At 43.5% G+C, this 18373-nt stretch overlaps 2 protein-coding genes and 1 pseudogene across 3 annotated transcripts in view; 2 read left to right on the top strand and 1 right to left on the bottom strand.

The window, feature by feature from the left end:
• The window catches only part of POLG2 (DNA polymerase gamma 2, accessory subunit), a 37170-nt gene extending 32940 nt beyond the window's left edge, over nucleotides 1–4230 (top strand). Inside the window, exon 11 of the mRNA XM_082373700.1 lies at nucleotides 2963–4230. Coding sequence (XP_082229826.1) covers nucleotides 2963–2987 — 25 coding nt within the window. The 3' untranslated portion in view covers nucleotides 2988–4230. The remainder of the gene's footprint in view (nucleotides 1–2962) is intronic.
• The window catches only part of MILR1 (mast cell immunoglobulin like receptor 1), a gene marked incomplete at its 5' end in the record, with an annotated part of 27219 nt that extends 13497 nt beyond the window's left edge, over nucleotides 1–13722 (bottom strand). Inside the window, 3 exons of the mRNA XM_082373732.1 lie at nucleotides 1578–1862; nucleotides 6819–7079; nucleotides 13635–13722. Of these exons, the coding sequence (XP_082229858.1) occupies nucleotides 1578–1862; nucleotides 6819–7079; nucleotides 13635–13722 (634 nt within the window). The remainder of the gene's footprint in view (nucleotides 1–1577; nucleotides 1863–6818; nucleotides 7080–13634) is intronic.
• On the top strand, nucleotides 13662–17972 carry LOC309619047 (large ribosomal subunit protein eL34 pseudogene; annotated as a pseudogene). Its single transcript, XR_014249839.1, has 2 exons — nucleotides 13662–13756; nucleotides 15190–17972. The product of XR_014249839.1 is annotated as a large ribosomal subunit protein eL34 pseudogene (transcript).
• Nucleotides 17973–18373: the final 401 nt, after the last annotated feature.

Here is an 18373-nt window from a genome sequence, read left to right on the forward strand (position 1 = left end):
GATATTGAATTGTGAAATGTTCTGAAAAGGGTGATCACGACTGTCTCCCAGGTTAACCAATGTACCCGGCACCCTGAGTCCCTGCCCTGCAACTTGAGAGTTAACTTGTTAGTGAAGTTCTTAAGGTTCATACCAAGTCCATCTTCCACAAGGGGTCATATACAAGGAAGAAAAAGCAGCACAGCATTTAACAGACAGACGTTGGCTACGTTGTTAGGGTCATAAGCCTGAGAACAGCCTGGCCATTTATTGGGCAAAGGCTTTAGTCATGTCTGCATGATTTATGTCACCCAAATACCTACCACTTATTGAGTGTTAATTACATGCAGTCATCGTGTTAAGCACTTTACATTCATTACCTTATTTTTCTCATTGGTATTACTCCCATTTTACAATTAAGTAGAGTAAGACTCAGAGAGGTTAAGTGACTTTCCTAAAGTCACACAGCTAGTGAATTGAAGGCTGGATTTGTAGGCAAAAGCCTGACTCTGGAGCCTGACTCCAACAGGTTGCCTCACTTGTTAGAACTTACTGAACACCCAGGTGTGGGCTCTGATCTTCTGAGGATGAGGCCACATGAGGTGTTCAATGCCCAATTGTGCCTGCTACCTTTGCTAACCTAATTTTTGTTCTGTCCTCCAACCTCAACCAATGTCCCTTCATAAGGCCAGATTTAAATCTAAAATTCTCAGACTCCTCAGAGTTCTGCACTGGAACATGACAGTACGGGGAGAGCCAGCCCCAGCCCTAGCCTGGCCCCCTTTCCACCCAGGCTCTGACCTGCACCCTAAGGAGCCTGACATGCACGTGGACACCCCCAGCCTGCATGGCCAAATGCCATCCCCTCACTCCCCACAAACAGCTCCCTTGGTGTGGGTCCAGGAATGTTCACATCCTTACCATGGTCCACCCTTGGGAGGATGAGCTGGGAAGGAGACTTGTGCAGGCCCTGGAAAGTGGGTTCTGATCTGATTGGGTAGGGAATTCAGGTCTAGGAACCTAGAGTAAGGTATAGAAAAGTGGGGATATAGGGTCCAGGCGGACAAATCCCCATGGTTTATGGGAAGCTTATGGGAAGGCACATGGCTAAGAAGCACCAGAGCAGTGCCTTCCAAAACACAAGGTTGGGACAGGAGCCATTCTTGCCTCAAGGAAAGGGTGGCACTGGAAGTCTAGATTCACCAAGCATTAAACAGCCAAGCAGGTGGGTACAGGTGTTGGAAGTGAATTTTAAAAATGATTTTAAAAAAGCAAAAGAAAATCAAGAGACCCAGCAGCTTCAAGAAAGATGCAAATTCTAATGCGACTGCTTAGAACCTGAGCAGTGAAAAGTCAAGACAGGAAGCAGGGTCAAGTTAGGAAGTCTTACTATGGATACAAGGTCCCTTCCTGCCCCAGTTTCCAGGTTTTTCTTTGGTTCCTTTATGGCAGAAAGCAACCCCATCAGAACGTGTGGACCCTACAGAAGGAAAAGCATTTGGAAGCAGGTGGGCAAAGTGGGAAATGGGCGGGCAGAGGAGTAGCTGGTTTCTGGAAGTAAATCCAGATCCTCTTGAAAGAGTTCAGGTCGCCTTTACCTGTTGAGGGTATGGTGATGAGTTGACTGTATTTTGCATGGTCAGGCAATCTGTTTTTAGCTTTACACCTATACTCTTTCCCTTCTCCAGTGTTATTCTTGGTTAAGTTAAATTCAGCAGGCTCCCTTACATTCTTGGAGATAGCTGGTGATATGGCCATGTTTTTTTCAAAGAAAGTATAATTGATGGGCAGAGAGCCGTTGAATGAGATGCAGCGTAGCATTATGTATCTGTCTGTTTTTGTTTGAACAACACTGATGTTCAGCACTGGTGCAGTCACTGGATCTAGAAAAATAAAAGTGCACGTTAAACAGATAAGCAGATTGGGTTCACTCACTCAGTCCACAAACATGGATGGGAGCCCTACTCTATTCCCAGCTGTTAACCCAAAGATGAATGACACCCCTCTTGAGAAGTCAAGTTGCTCACAAGAAGCTCCATCAGGAAAGATCAGTGGATATGTGGTTAACCCCATGCCTCGTGGCATGAACCAGGTTCCGAGAAAGCCAGAGGGTGGAGGACGTCTCTCTGCTTTGAGGAATCAGAGCGCAAACTTGCCTTTCATCAGCATTCACAATTTGTTTGTGGCAGATAGTATAATTTTGTCAAAGATCCAGCTCCAAGTATGTAGTTGAGAGGTGCTTTTATTCCCAATCCTTGTAAGATTGCAGTGGGTTTTTTTAAATCAAAGAAATCTAAAAATATCATCTTTTCTAACTGTATTGTCATTTATAGAATTCAGCTGTACAATTATCTTTCACTTCCTCCCGAAAGAAGGAAGTAACCCTGATAAATAGAGTCAAGGGAAATTCTTGACCAGAAATGAGTGGGTCTGGTAGGCTCTGTAAGATCATACCCTATATAATAAATTATATATCTGGATAGTGGGAGAATCCAGCTATATAATTTATTATATAATTCATTAATAAAACAGTATTATAGGGAAAGAAAGATAATTGTTGTGTATCCATCATGTGTTGGGGTCACTACCCACATTATCTTGTTTCACTTCACAACAGTACTACAAGGTGGACAGCATCATGCCCATTGCACAGTTGAGGCAGCTGTGATTCAGGGGCCACAGAGCTAGTAAATGGCAGAGCCAGGGCCAACTCCCAAGCATGTGCCTTTGTTTTTAATAACATTGTGCCAATTTAACAATTTGGCACAGAAACAATGAAATATGTTTCATTGTTTAAGTCAAATCAAAGAAAATAATTTAGAGTCTTCTTGCTCCGTCCCTCCCCTGAGCAGGAATCCCTGTGGCAGCATCCTTGACAGAATGGCACCCAGTGATGGTGGCCTCAAAGAGCAACTTTGTTTGGGAATAGCATCAATAGGATGTTTATCCTATGGAACTGAAATCTACCTCCTGTAATTTTCAGGAAGGAGGAATTGAAACATTCATGAAGCAGAGAGCATGGACTTCTGTCTGAGATAAGATGATTCAAACTAGAAGTACACTTCCCTGAGAGTTTGTAAATGGACTGGTAAAGTGTATCACAGCATCACAGTGATCAAGGGAAGGGAGTGGTGACTCTTCAATAAATTAGTCATATTTTTTAAATTAAAGGAGTCCTTTAATGGGACTTCCCTGGTGGCGCATTGGTTAAGAATCCGCCTGCCAATGCAGGGGACAAGGGTTCGAGCCCTGGTCCAGGAAGATCCCACATGCCGTGGAGCAACTAAGCCCGTGCGCCACAACTACTGAGCCTGTGCTCTACAGCCCACAAGCCACGACTACTGACCCTGCGTGCCACAACTACTGAAGCCCGCACGCCACAACTACTGAAGCCTGTGCGCTCTAGGGCCAGCGTGCTGCAACTACTGAAGCCCACATGCCTAGAGCCTGTGCTCTACAACAAGAGAAGCCACAGCAATGAGAAGCCTGCACGCTGCAACAAAGACCCAGTGCAGCCGAAAATCAATCAATCAATCAAGGGGTCCTTTAAGGCTCATTCAGTTGCCACCTTCCCCAGAAAACATTTCCTTAGTCCTCCAGGCAGAACTTCTCCCTCCTCCTCTGCCTCCTGTAGCACTTGGTCCCATCCTCTTAATACTTTTCTACCTCTTATTACATGATCCACTTGGATGTCTCCTGGTCACCTCAAACATAACCTGTTTGAAACTGAACTCTAGTTAATCTGCTAGTTAATGAATCAATTGGTAGGTAGATAAACATATGTTAAAATCCTGTTCTTTTTTAAAATGTTTTTATTCATTCAATCATTCATTTGTTTTCATTGTGCTAAGAACAGTTAACATGAGATCTACCTTCTTAACAAATGTTTAAGTGCACAGAACAGCACTGTTAACTATAGTCACAGTGTTGTACAGCAGGGTCTCTAGAACGCACTCATCTTGCATAACCAAAACTTTATACCCATTCAACAACGACTTCCATTTTTGCCCATCTCCGTGGATGACACCACTCCTCGTCAGCTGATCACACTTGACATCTGGAAGTCATTCTTTTTTTTTTTTAATTTTTTAATTTTTGGCTGTGTTGGGTCTTTGTTGCTGAGCACGGGCTTTCTCTAGTTGCGGTGAGTGGGGGCTACTCTTCGTTGCGGTGCGCGGGCTTCTCATTGCGGTGGCTTCTCTTGTTGTGGAGCATGGGCTCTAGGCATGCGGGCTTAGTAGTTGTGGCATGTGGGCTCAGGAGTTGTGGCTCACGGGCTCAGTAGTTGTGGCTCGCGGGCTCTAGAGCGCAGGCTCAGTAGTTGTGGCGCACGGGCTTAGTTGCTCCGTGGCATGTGGGATCTTCCCGGACCAGGGATCGAACCCATGGCCCCTGCATTGGCAGGCGGATTCTTAACCATGGCACCACCAGGGAAGTCCTGGAAGTCATTCTTGATTCCTTCCTCACCTTTACTACCTGTGATTCCAGATCTAATCAATCAGCAAGTCCTGTTGTTTATTTCTCCAAAATATATTTTGAATCCATCCACTTCTCTCCATCTCCACCATTGTTTGTCTCCTGGATGACGGCAAAAGCCTCCCAACTGATCCCCAACCTCTACCCTTGCCCTGCCCCACCCAGGATGAATTAACATTGAAGGTGATAAATAGGCCTGACTTGGCTCCCCCTCCCTTTCCAGTCTCACCTGGGGTCACACTCCCCTCATCAGACCTCCAGCCATACCAGTGTCCTATTAGGTCCTTCCCAACAGCCAAGTTCTTTGCTAAGTTGGAGCCCCCGGCACAGGTTATTGTCCCTTGACTAGAGCCTTTTTTCCCTGTCTCTTCACATAGCTAACCCCTTCTCATCCTTCAGGGCTCTTCTTAAATGCCATCCCTGTAGAAAGGCCTTCCCTAACTACCCTATCTAAGGAGGTCACTCCCCCATCCCTGACCTTTCTCCATCACTGTGCCAGTTTCTTTTTCTTTATAAAAATCCACACAGTTTGTGATTATGAATTTATTTGTTGGGGTACTTGGGTTTTATGCCTCCCCAAATAGACTGTAAGCTCCACCAAGGCAAGAACTAATATATATCCAGGGCTCGGCACATCGGGGATATCATTAAATATTTGATGAGTGAATCAGTGATTCATGAATTTGTGTTCACGGCTCACATCCCTTACTGGGTTGGGGACAAGATCATGTCTTAGGCATCATCGAAACCCTGGCAGCATCCAACATAATTACTTACATGGGGTCGGCATTCAGTTGGTATTTATTAATCTGACCTAAATGAAGATGATACAGGTTTTTATAATCTATTTAAAAAGTTCTACAGGGTGGTGTAATTACTGTAACACATTGCAAGAAACTTGTGCATTTGCTCTGAAGGCAGGATGTGGGAAGATTGTATACATATCTGTGGGATGGAAGCTCAGGAAATGAAGACTTGGGGTTTTTTAAATCAATTGATTTCAGGCTTCAGCCTTGCAGAGGAAGCTAGTGGTACACAGGTTCCCTGATGCCTATTCTGTTGCTCTTTCTGCAAAACCAGGCTGCCCAGTCCAGCAGGAATCTGACCACCAGAGAATATTATCAGCCAGGGTACTGCCCTCACATTATCCACTACATCCCAGACCACGTTTGCATGGTCTTCTTCTTTTTACATTTCATTTACAGTTATGGCTTCCATTGAGTTTGTGTTCAAATTTGTCCTAAGATGGTTGGCTCTAATCCAGAGCCCACGGCATCCCTTCAAGTCTTACGCAGAAATTTGCATCCGTAACATGTCTCAGGGAAAGTATCCACCACTATCATTAGATTGTTAAAATGGTTATAACCTACAAAGAACCGTTGACCTAGAGCAGAGGCATCCAATGGAACTTTCTGTGATGATGGAAATGTTCTGTGTCTGTGCTGTCTAATACAGCAGCCACCCCACATCTGTGGCTCTTGAGCACTTGTAATGTGACTAGTGAGACTGAGGAAATGAATTTTTTAATTTCAGGTAATTTTAATTAACTTGAATTTAAACTTAAATAAAATGTGTGGCTAGTGGCTACCATACTGGAGAGCACAGACCCAGAGAATCACTCAAAGATTCAATCAGTAAGTCAGGGCTCCTCTGTTTGGAAGACTCCAGGTACATGTATTACCTGGAAACACTCTCTCCCTCTCCCAGGAGTCCACTATCAAGGTCACCTTCATGGATGAGGCCATTAATGCTAGGTTGTGAAAGGCTTGGGGTGGGAAGATGGGAGAGAAAAATATAAAAGTAATAAAATGTGTCTGGGGAGTTCCCTGGTGGCCTAGTGGTTAGGATCCCGGGCTTTCACTGCCGTGGCCCAGGTTCAATCCCCGGTCGGGGAACTGAGATCCTGCAAGCTGCGTGTCGTGGCCAAAAAAATGTGGTTGGGCAGGAAGAGTGGAGGCTGATGGCCATTGCAAAGGGAAGAAGGTGGGAAAAGCCTGGGGCTCTGGAGACCCTTGCCACAGGGTCCAACATTAATTCTAAGACTTCTTATTTGAATCTTAAGAGAAAAAGTCTTTTTTTTACCTACACAGTGAGAATCCTAGAGTAAAGCATCTAGAAAAGATCTCAACAACTTTTCAAATTGTTGATGTAAGACTTTTTGTCTTGGGCCATCAGCATATTATCTGAAACAGCCAAAAGTATTTGGAGAGAAAGTGAAATGGAATTATTAAGAAAAAAGATCTCAGTGACATACTTGCCAGGCTCTTGAGGGAGTGTTAACAAGCAGAACAGAGAGCCCATCCTAGAACAGGAAAGAATCCCTCCAAATCACAGGGCCTCCGAGTAACAAGCACTCTACTTACCGACAAATGTGAAGTTGAACTCACGACTGTATTTTGAACAGTTAGAAACTTGGGCTTTGCATTTGTAGGGGCCCAAGTCACAGGCTTCTGAGATTGTTAGGTTAAAAGTCATGGGTCCATTCTGGATGCTCAAGCATTTCTCACCCCGAAACAAAAAATAGGTGATCCGCAGTGATTTGTACTGGTTGAAACAAGATAGAGATACATTCTGACCCCTCATGACTGCATCCGTTTGTGAGTTCACATTTGGAGAAGGGAATTCTGGAAAGCAAAATAACACAAGAGAAAGTCCTTGTTAACATCCATCAATAATAACTCAGTGGTTGTCTACCCACATTTCATGGGTCAAGGTGGTGGAGACCCTCAGTTCCTGGTGAACTTTCCAAAGGTAGGGGACATTTCTTGCCTGCACAGCCAAGCTGGACAGTGTGTGAGGAAGCCTCAGTGCCTACAGAGGCCTGTCCCAGTGAGAGACGGGTAGCCTTACCAAGCTCTTCTGTGCTGGCTAGGAACTGACTGGTCACCAGTACCAGACAAGGCCACTCTGTGACCATATTAGAGCAAGACAAAGACAAGATGACTCCATAATCATGTCTGAACACAGATGAAGACACGAACATGGTCCAAAACACAAAAATGGCCAAGTATCCCTCTAAACTTAACAATATGATTGACTGCTGCTTCTTTATCAGTCAGAGCTTTTGCCTTGCACTGCTCTTCTTTTTTTTTTTTTTTTTTTTAATTTTTTAATTTATTATTTATTTATTATTTTTATTTTTGGCTGTGTTGGGTCTTCGTTTCTGTGCGAGGGCTTTCTCCAGTTGCGGCGAGTGGGGGCCACTCTTCATCGCGGTGCGCGGGCCTCTCACTATCGCGGCCTCTCTTGTTGCGGAGCAGAGGCTCCAGACTCTCAGGCTCAGTAGTTGTGGCTCACGGGCCCAGTTGCTCCGCGGCATGTGGGATCTTCCCAGACCAGGGCTCGAACCCGTGTCCCCTGCATTGGCAGGCAGATTCTCAACCACTGCACCACCAGGGAAGCCCCTCTTCTTATCTTTTAGATGAGAATTATTAAGATTCCCAACCATATCATTATTTCCACTTCCTAAAAGAATCCAATTCATAGTAAAGCCTGCTGCCTTGAATCTTCCTCCAAGTTACCTAACGCAAATCTTACCGTAAGATGCCCTCTTGCTTACTCCATGGTATGCATTTTCTCTTAAACTCAACTTGGTCCAACTACACGTGTGTCCCTGGTGATCTTTGGCTGGAGGACATTAATAGTTTGTATCTCTAAAAGATAAGGACTTTGGTAAAAATAACAATACCATTATCACACCTAAAAATTAACAATATTTTAAAAATATCATCAGATATCTAGTTAGTGTTCTAATTCCCCCAATTGTCTGATTTTTCTTTTAGGATCCATAATGGTCTATTGTAGTTAGTTGCTATGTTTCTTATGACTATTTTCATCTGTAGACCTTTCTCTTTTCTTTCCCCCTGCACTTTGTTTTTGTTTTTTTAAAATAAACTTATTTATTTTATTTTATTTTTGGCTGCATTGGATCTTTGTTGCTGCGTGCGGGCTTTCTCTAGTTGCGGCGAGCAGGGCTACTCTTCGTTGTGGTGCACGGGCTTCTCATTGTGGTGGCTTCTCTTGTTGTGGAGCATGGGCTCTAGGCGCACGGGCTTCAGTAGTTGTGCGTGGGCTCAGTAGTTGTGGCTCACGGGCTCTAGAGCGCAGGCTCAGTAGTTGTGCACGGGCCTAGCTGCTCCGTGGCATGTGGGATCTTCCCGGACCAGGGCTCGAACCCCTGTCCCCTGCATTGGCAGGCAGATTCTTAACCACTGCACCACCAGGGAAGCCCTTTATTTGTTGAAGATAGCAAGTTGTTTGCTCTGAAGTGTTTTCCATGGTCTGGATTTCATTAATTACATTCCCATGCTGTCCTTTCCATATTCTTCTGTCTCCTGTCAGAGGCTTAATGAAAATCAGATTAGCTTTTATTTAGCAAGAATGCAGCATAGGGGGTAGGGTGTACTTCCATTAGGAGACACAGAATGTCTGGCTATCTCTCTTTTTGTTTGTTAGCAGACTTTGACAATAATTACCCAGAAAGCATTATTTCATTAGAGGTTGCAAAATGGTGATATACCAATTCTGTTTTTCCTTCTTCATTTATCATCCGTAATTATCTGAAGAGAAACACCCTTGTCAACTCTTTGGTTACACTGGGGTACAGTTTGCATAGAAAAGGGAGGATAGGGGACCCTGGTGGTCCAGTGGTTAAGACTCTGTGCTTCCAATGCAGGGGGTATGGGTTCGATCCCTGGTCAGGGAACTAAGCTCCCACATCCCACGGCCAAAAAGAAGAAAAAAGAAAAGGGAGGATAAATGCTTGGTTCTCTTCTGTTACTGACCAATTTTGAAAATAATGAGTTGGTTTCCTAGCATCTTGTAACAGTGAGATATTTCCCTTTATTGTTATTATTTTTTGCTTAAGAATCATTATGAACTCATAGATTTAAATGTATTTGATGTGTCTCAACCCACAACCCATTACAATTATTTTATTCTTATTGTCTCTTTTTTCTTTTGGCTATAGGGAGCATCTCCAAACTGCCTTCTGGATCTTTTTGCCACAATCCCAGTAGTCTCTGATTGCTTGTGTGTTTGAATTTTATTATTTAAAAATGCCAAGGGAAGAAATAACCCTCATCAGAAAATCTGATGTTAAAAAAATAAAAGATTGTAAAAGAATTAAGAGGAATATAAGGGACTTCCCTGGTGGCACAGTGGTTAAGAATCCGCCTGCGAATGCAGGGGACACGGGTTCGAGCCCTGGTCCGGGAAGATCCCACATGCCGCGGAGCAACTAAGGCCGTGCGCCACAACTACTTAGCCTGCGCTCTAGAGCCCGTGAGCCTGCGCGCCTAGAGCCTGTGCTCCACAACAGTAGAAACCTCTGCAATGAGAAGCCCGCGCACCGCAACGAAGAGTAGCCCCCGCTTGCCGCAACTAGAGAAAGCCCGCGCGCAGCAATAAAGACCCAGCTCTGCCCAAAATAAATTAATTGATTAATTAATTTTAATTTTATTTATTTTTTTTAACAGGAGAAAAGCATACACATTTAATGTAAGTTCACATTAAAAAGCATACACATTGTTTAATGTAAGTTTGGGGTGACGCCGGAGCCCTTGTAAGGAAATGAAGACCCAGAGAAGAGGCAAAACCTGAATGCTTTTTGTGCTGGTTCGGACGAAGCGGCAATGTGGAAAGGTAACTAGAGTCCGTGGGAGGCTGAAGGAGGAGAAAAAATGCTTTAATAAGGTCTGCTTGTGCAGAATTCTCTCGGGCTGGACTTCCCATCCTGAGGATAAGATCATCCATGTGGGGTGATTCCCTGGTTGCAGAGAGAAAGGGGAGGGCAGGTGCCCTCTTGCCCTGCTGCTTCGTGAGGGTTGTTGGCTGGAGGTGATCGTGGCCAGAGTGCATCTTTCAGGGTGTGTCCCACCGCCTTCCATTCCCCCCAACACCCCCCACCAGGAAGAGTCACAGCTGTGAACTGCTCCATGCCTCACTGAACCAATTTCTCAGCCCTGAGAATAGGTCAGTTTTGTTAAGCAGCTGTGTCTTATTTTAGGAGGCGGTGTTGGGGGTGGTGTCCCGCCAAAGTGAGGCCTTTGTACGGGCAAAACCATCAGCGTTTAATGGGAGGTACTTCTGTAGAAACAAAGAAAAAGCCAACTGTCCAGCCTGGTCTGAGTCCAGAGGGTGGTCAGCTGGGGGTACTTCCAGGAGGGTGGTCTCCGTGCCTCCCTGGTTGGGGGAGGGGCAAGGGCAGGTGGTGGCAGTTCTGCTGCTCTGTCTGGGCCACAATTGGAATGTGGCCGTGGCGTCAGGTGAACTCTGAGCAGCCCCCACCCCGGCATCACCGAGGTTGTCCACATGTAATCTGTGTGATTTCTCTGAAGTTTATACTAAGTCGTCAAGCTTCAGCTTGTAGGGAAGTTTTCATTTTTCGTGATTCCAAGTCAGAAGGGTAGGAGAGAAATTGGAAACGTTAACTGCTGACAAGGAGACGTGGCCGTTCGACACCCCACAGGGTGTGCTGTACTTTTACTGAAACAGAGTTCTCCCCCTACAATCACGCTGTTCTTAATAGAGATAATTGAAGATTAATTTGTTTGCAAAATCAGTCTGGTCTCATTAAACTTGGCCTGATTATTGATATCAGTGCAGCAAGAGTAGATTGAACATGTAGATCTTTTAAGGCTGCTTTGCTGGAACTTTTATAAGGAATTCCAGATTAGACTTTTAATAGCCTCTTGAGGCTAAGAAGCCAAGTCAGCAACTTGTCACCAGACTGTACCTTCAGTACCCATGAATTTAGGTGAATGCCTCTCTTCTTAATGTTCCCAAGACATCCTGAGAACCCTGGACCTGCTAAGAAGTGACTTTTACTCACTTGTGAGTAAAAAAACAAAAAAACAAAAAAACAAAGAGGAATATAGGGAAATGTTTTTATATCACCTGCTTGGAAAAAGTCTTCCAAGTAAGACACACGAAATAGGAGCCATAAAGAAAAGACTGAAAAAAATAACTATCCTAAAACTTTAAACTCCTTTATGGCAAAATTAAGAGAAGTAAAAGGCTAGAAGAAGATACTTAAAACATAAATGAAAGCATAGTATTCTTTTTATATACATAAACCGACAGCAAATTAATAAGAAAAAGACAATCAAATAAATGGGCAAATAATCTGAATAGGTAATTCCCAAAAGAAGAAATAGTGCTGGGGCTGAGGGATGGCTTGGGTGGAGGAGGGGTTTAGACCCCTCAAAAATGCCAAAACCTCCCTCCTTCTCCTTGATCAGGACAATTAATATTTTCTCAGCCTTATGTAAGCTCAGCTTCAAGATGAGACCTTGCCTTTCTTTCCAACCAGATAGCCATCCCTAAATGTCCTTTATATGGATGTACTAGAGCTTTCACAGTCAACAAACATGAAAAAGAATCTCAAGTTTATGAGTGATGAGGCAACCACGAATTAAAACAACATGGAGGGCTTCCCTGGTAGCACAGTGGTTAAGAATCTGCCTGCCAGTGCAAGGGACACGGGTTCAAGCCTTGGCCCGGGAATATCCCACATGCTGTGGAGCAACTAAGCCCGTGCACCACAACTACTGAGCCTGCACTCTAGAGCCCGCAAGCCGCAACTACTGAACCCACGTGCCACAACTACTGAAACCCACACGCCTAGAGCCCGTGCTCCACAACGAGAAGCCACGACAATGAGAAGCCCACACACCTCAAGGAAGAGTAGCCCCCGCTCACCGCAACTAGAGAAAGCTCGCACACAGCAACGAAGACCCAACACAGCCAAAAATAAATTAATTAATTAATTTTTTAAAAAACAACATGGAGATATTATTTTGTACTCATCACAGTGACACAGATTAAAAAACTGATTGTATCCACTGTTTGAGAGGGTGGGAAATTCACACTTACGCATGTGCGTGGTCAGTGTTGGTGACCATGCACCAGTTCAGCGTGTGGGGAGGGCAACTTAGCAGTATCTGTACCAATTCAAATGGACATGCCCTTGGACCCAGCCATTTCACTTCTAGGATTTTATCCTACATGAGCTCTCACACACTCATGTGTCCACAAAGCATGTTGTGTACAATGATGTTTACTGCAGTATTGTTTCTATTACGAAGAAAAAAAAAATGGAACAACCAGTAAGGGGATGATGGTTCAATGAATTATGGCCGTGGGACTTCCCTGGTGGCGCAGTGGCTAAGACTCCGCACTCCCAGTGCAGGGGGCCCAGGTTCGATCCCTGCTCAGGGAACTAGATCACATGCATGCCGCAACTAAGAGTTCGCATGCCACAACTGAGGAACCCACAAACTGCAACTAAGACCCGGTGCAACCTAATTAATTAATTACTTTAAAAGATATTAAAAATTATTTTTAAAAAATGAATTATGGCTGAGTCCTATTATGAATTGCCATGCAGCTGTTGAAAAGAAAGGAACTAAATCTACATCTTCCTCTTAGAAAGATGTCTGGGATATATTGTTAATTTTAAAAAGGACAGGTCACAGAAGAGTTTGTTTACTATGATATTGAAACAAAAAGGACTGTTAATAGTGGTTGCTTCTGGAAGTGGAGAGGGGAGAGGGATTGAGGGGATATAACAGAACTTTCACATTTTATAGTATAGTAACAACAACGACCTGAGCTAGCATTTATTGATGGTTCCTCATACACTCGGCTCTGTGCTGAGGGACATGACTTGTCTCAGTCCTCACAACAACCCTCCCAGGGAAGTGCTTTTATTTTCCCCACTTCACAGAGGATAGAAATTAAGCTTTAAGTGGTTTCCTTGTGCGCGCAGGCTGCCAGCTGGAAAACGGTAGAACCAGGGTTAGGACCACAACAGCCTAGCTCTTCGGTGATAAACTGCCTCCCAGGATATATTTTTAGTGTTGCTTGACTTATTTTACAACAATTATGCGTTGATTTTTCTAATTAAAAAACAACAACAGAGAAAGAAGGAACCATTTCATTGTAAAAAAAAAAAAAAAATCTCAATATTTTGTCTCTGAGTCTCAGGAAAGATTCTCCAACTCCCTTGCTAAAATCACTTCATTTTAAACAGTAGGTCATGGAAACGACTCTCCCCTTTGGTTGTTCATCAGAAAGCACCGAAAAACCTGTTCATGAATGCACATGATTTAAAGCTGACAGTCTCACCGTTTCGGTGAAAACAGCTTTAGTACAAGAGAGAAGTAAATGAAACTTACCATTTGTTTTTCTCATTCTTTCACAATCCAGTGCAGCCTTTTGAACTGAAAGAGAGAAAAGGAACATGAGAAAACTCTTTTTCCACATGTTGTTTTGGTTTGGAGATTCAAGCTTCAAAATGGTAAGTGAGCCTTATACTTGACAGCAGGAAAAATGCCCCCAAAGAACAGTCTGTTCAAATGGCCCCCACGTTCTCCTAAATGAAATCGGGGAGGAGGGCATAGGAGGCTTGGTGGCCCCCATGGTTGGTGAGTCACATAGAGAACTTCCTCCTTTTTAACCAAATTAGAGAAATGAGAGTTGCATGGACAAGCCTGACATAAGATGACTGGTTGATGTGACCCTGTGCTCCTCTGTGAGCTCTTGTAGGCAGAGAGAGATGTGACAGGTTGCCTTTAATTCAGGCTGGCAGGGAAGCTGGACAGTGGGAAAAAGAAAAAGTATTGTCTTTATGCAAACCCACCCAATCGTCTCTTTCTAGATATGACCTGTGTCCAAAGGAGTTTAGTGGAAGTTTGGTTTAGTCTTGGGAAGCAATATTGACTGTGTAGAGAGACACAGAGAAACATGGCAGCAGAAATGCCTGATTGTGTTAAATGCTGGCTTCTGGGCCCCACTCCAGGCTTACTGGGGATGAAATCAGGGACTCTGAATTTTCACAAGGGCCCAAGTGGTCTCAGAGTCTCTAAATTACAACCCTGAAGTGGCTAGTGATTCACTTCTACCCGATCCAGAATCCTCCTGACTCTGCGAAATGGATGCAGAAGTGGACGCGTATTTTGCGGTCGCCAGCCTGAAGTGGAGAGTGGGGAGGGGTGAGGGGTTCCCGAGTGGTGGGAGCTGTGATCAGGCTGGGCCACTTGGGTTACTGGTTCTTTTTTTTTTTTTTCAATTATTATTTTTAAATGTTTTGACCACTCTGCGCGGCTTGTGGGATCTTTGTTCCCCCGACCAGGGATTGAACCCAGGCCTCCGCAGTGAAAGTGAGGAGTCCTAACCACTGGACCACCAGGGAATCCTGGGTTACTGGTTCTTGTTGCCACTGAGGGTTGGCCCTGTAGGTCTCTTGCATTCCTGTGGACAGGTGTCCTCTCTGTGGGGGACACAGAGGTGCAGGTTCTTTCAGATCATCCAACCTCCAGTATTAACTCACTCCCAGTGCTCCTTTCTCGGGCTCCCCAGGTCCAGCCCGTGGTGGTCAGTCATTCCCAACCTCACACCTGGCCACCACTGGGGGTCTGAGCAGAGCCAGGACCTGCTGCCGTCACCCCCACTTCCTCCCTGTCTGGCTGCCACTGTCTGGAAGCAAATCATCTTATTTAGCCTTCAGTTCATAAAAGGCCTTTATTTCCTTCTGACAGTAAAAGTTACTTCTCAGGCACCCACTCTTCTAACAAAGATGGCACTCAGTGCTTGACGGTGACTTCATACGGTGATATTGGTGGCAATTTCTTTCACTAAAGAACCCCACAAGTTTAACCTCGGGTGGGATGACCCTTAACGCCAGAATTTCTGCTAGAGGGAATCAGAGGTTTCGTTTTTGACATTTCCCAGGAGTATCTCATCCATCCTGGCCTGAGCAGAGGGTGGAGCTGGGTTCCCGAGAACTGTCATGCCCAGAAGATGGGGCGTCTTTAGAAAAGCTGACATGTCTGGGGCATTTCTGTGTGTGGAACTTTCAGCTGGGGCAGGAAGCCTGCAGACCACAGCTTGGATACAAAGACAGCAAAGGAAACCAGAAGTGCTACTTAGAGCTGTTAGTAAACGTTGCTAGGACTACCTTAGCAAGGCCCCGGAAAAGGATCGTAGTCTGTCAAAGGTTACACGACAAATCAGCTATGAAGTCTCAAGTGGAGAAAGAAAAAGTTCATCCATGGACCTGGCACATTCCTTAGGGCCCAAACCATGGCAAATCCACATTGTTATGGCCCACAATAATTCACCATATTGATAAGCTTGATGACAATAAACATAGTCAAACAAACAGTAAAGTTAGGCTTTCTGTTGTCTAAGAGCTTTACACTGATAATCTCATTTAATCCTTATGAAACCTCTATGAAGTGTGCAGAGGTATTATTAAATATGTCACAACCAGCAGAGTAATATATAAGTCAATGCATGGATCAGATATTTAAAAATATATTCCACTACCCCTAGTTTATCTCTAAATAAACTAAGTTATGTTATAAAACTACTCAACAAGTGATATAAATTTTTGAGCAAATCTTTAATAAAATTATTCTCATAATTTCCAAAATTTTGTTGATGTTTAGAAATAGTTGGTATGGTCTTTTGAAACAGGGCTCACGTTCCAGGATGATTGGACATGGGGAACTGCCTTGAATTTTTCCAGTGAATTCCTTGAAACTGGTGGCCATTGGATAATGTGTAATCTCGATAAATTGAGAATTTCTCTTCGCACCAGTTGTTCCTGGTGTTAAATCCTCAACTCCTGATGAACAAAAACAATGATAAAATTTTTAAATATTCCATCCCTTATAATGTTGTTTGAAATTTTTCTATATCCAAAATTTCTGTTATCTTATATTTCTAAATCACAAAAAATCATTTAATCCATTGGTTTAATTTCATTTATCCTTCACAGAACTTTACAAATACCATTTAGTAGTGTCAGGATTCTATAAATTTAAATGACTTTAGAATTCATTTATTTTCACTTTTGCCCTCAAATAACAAATGTATTTTTATATAATAATTTATTTTAAAGTATTATATTTTCTCTTGGAATTGATACTTTATTTTGTTTTGTTACAAGAAGTCATGCCATATTTCTTCATTGTTATAGCATCTTCCACTTCTCTTTCATTTATCAAATTAACTTTGTAAATCTGAAATATTAAAATCTCCACATGATAATAAAACTATAGATTTATAATAAAAAAAATTCCACACGAAAAGATGTTCTACATCACTGATCACCAGGGAAATGCAAATCAAAACCACAATAAGATATCTCCTCACACCTGTCAGAATGGCCATCATCAAAAGGACAACAAATAACAAGTGTTGGCAAGGATGTGGAGAAAAGGGAACCCTCATGTGCTGTTAGTGGGAATGTAAATTGCTGCAGCCACTATGGGAAACAGTATGGAGGGTCCTCAAAAAACTAAAAATAGAACTGTCATTCAATTCAGCAATTCCACTTCTGGGTATTTTTCCGAAGAAAACAAAACAATAATTCAAAAAGATACAGGCACCCTTATATTCATTGCAGCATTATTACAACAACCAAGCTACAGAAGCAACCTAACCTGTCCATAGACAGATGAATGGGTAAAGAAGATGTGATGTATATACACAATGAAATATTACTCGGCCATAAAAAAGAATGAAATCTTGCTGTTTGCGACAAACTGGATGGACCTAGAGGGTATTATGCTAAGTGAAATAAGTCAGACAGAGAAAGACAAATACCATATGGTCTCACTTATAGAATATAATATTACAAGCCAATTGTACTTCAATTTAAAAATATAAATAAATAAAAGTATTAAAATTTCTGCTAGAATATCCCTAATTAAGCATAAAACTCCCTAAAATGTTTCCTTTTCCAAAGATTTTACCATTTCCGTTCAAATGAACAGTCAAGACTTCATAGTTTCCAAACTGTGCAGCTGTAGCACCGCAAGTTCTCCATAAGGTCCAATGGCCTTCCAGTTTTCATTGTCTCAGTTCCCAAGTCTTGAGATATATTACTTAATTCTCTCTGATGGTTATTTGATGAAAGAAGGTAAATTAAAAGTTTGTCAGGCTTCTTCCTCTTCCAGGGATGGTATCTAGAGGCATTCAGGATGGTCCAGCATTTGACATGCCGTCATAGGCTGTTCCATGATACAGCCTCTAACAAAACCAGGCTTTCCCGAACCCCTGGTAACAGAATTGTTTACCTTTATACCAAGAAGGTTGGGAAAGCACCAAAATTCGCATGTGGCATGTGCCCAGGCCGACTTCGAGGAGTTAGTGCCGTGAGACCTAAAGTTCTTATGAGGTTGTCTAAAACAAAAAAACATGTCAGCCAGGCCTATGGTGGTTCCATGTGCGCTAAATGTGTCCATGACAGGATCAAGCACGCTTTCCTCATTGAGGAGCAGAAAATCATTGTGAAAGTGTTGAAAGCACAAGCATGGAGTCAGAAAGCTAAATTTTAAAAATGAAGCTTTGGGACTTCCCTGGTGGCTCAGTGGTTAAGAATCCACCTGCCAATGCAGGGGACATGGGTTCGATCCCTGGTCCGGGAAGATCCCACATGCTGCGGAGCAACTAAGCCCGTGCGCCACAACTACTGAGCCTGCGCTTTAGAGCCCGTGAGCCACAACTACTGAGCCCACGTGCCACAACTACTGAGCCCACGCGCCTAGAACCTCATGCTCCACAACAAGAGAAGCCACCGCAATGAGAAGCCCGCGCACCGCAACGAAGAGTGGTCCCCGCTGGCCGCAACTAGAGAAAGCCTGCGCACAGCAACGAAGACCCAAAGCAGCCAAAAATAAAATTACCAAAAAAGAAGCTTTTTTGAGTAATTAAAAAAAAAATTTTTAAGTTTGTCAGGAAAATACTTTAAGATTGACGTGATTCACATCTTTAATTACATCACTCAGAGGTGACTATAGAGGGTTTGACACCACCTGTCTGAGGACGGGTTCCTGAGCAACAGAGCCTGAGATGGAATTCTAGAGCATGTGATTTACCGAGGGAGTGACTGAAGGAGAAGGGAAGG

This window comes from Balaenoptera borealis (genome assembly GCF_965194805.1).
Source record: "Balaenoptera borealis genome assembly, chromosome: 20".
Taxonomy (NCBI): Eukaryota; Metazoa; Chordata; class Mammalia; order Artiodactyla; family Balaenopteridae; genus Balaenoptera; species Balaenoptera borealis.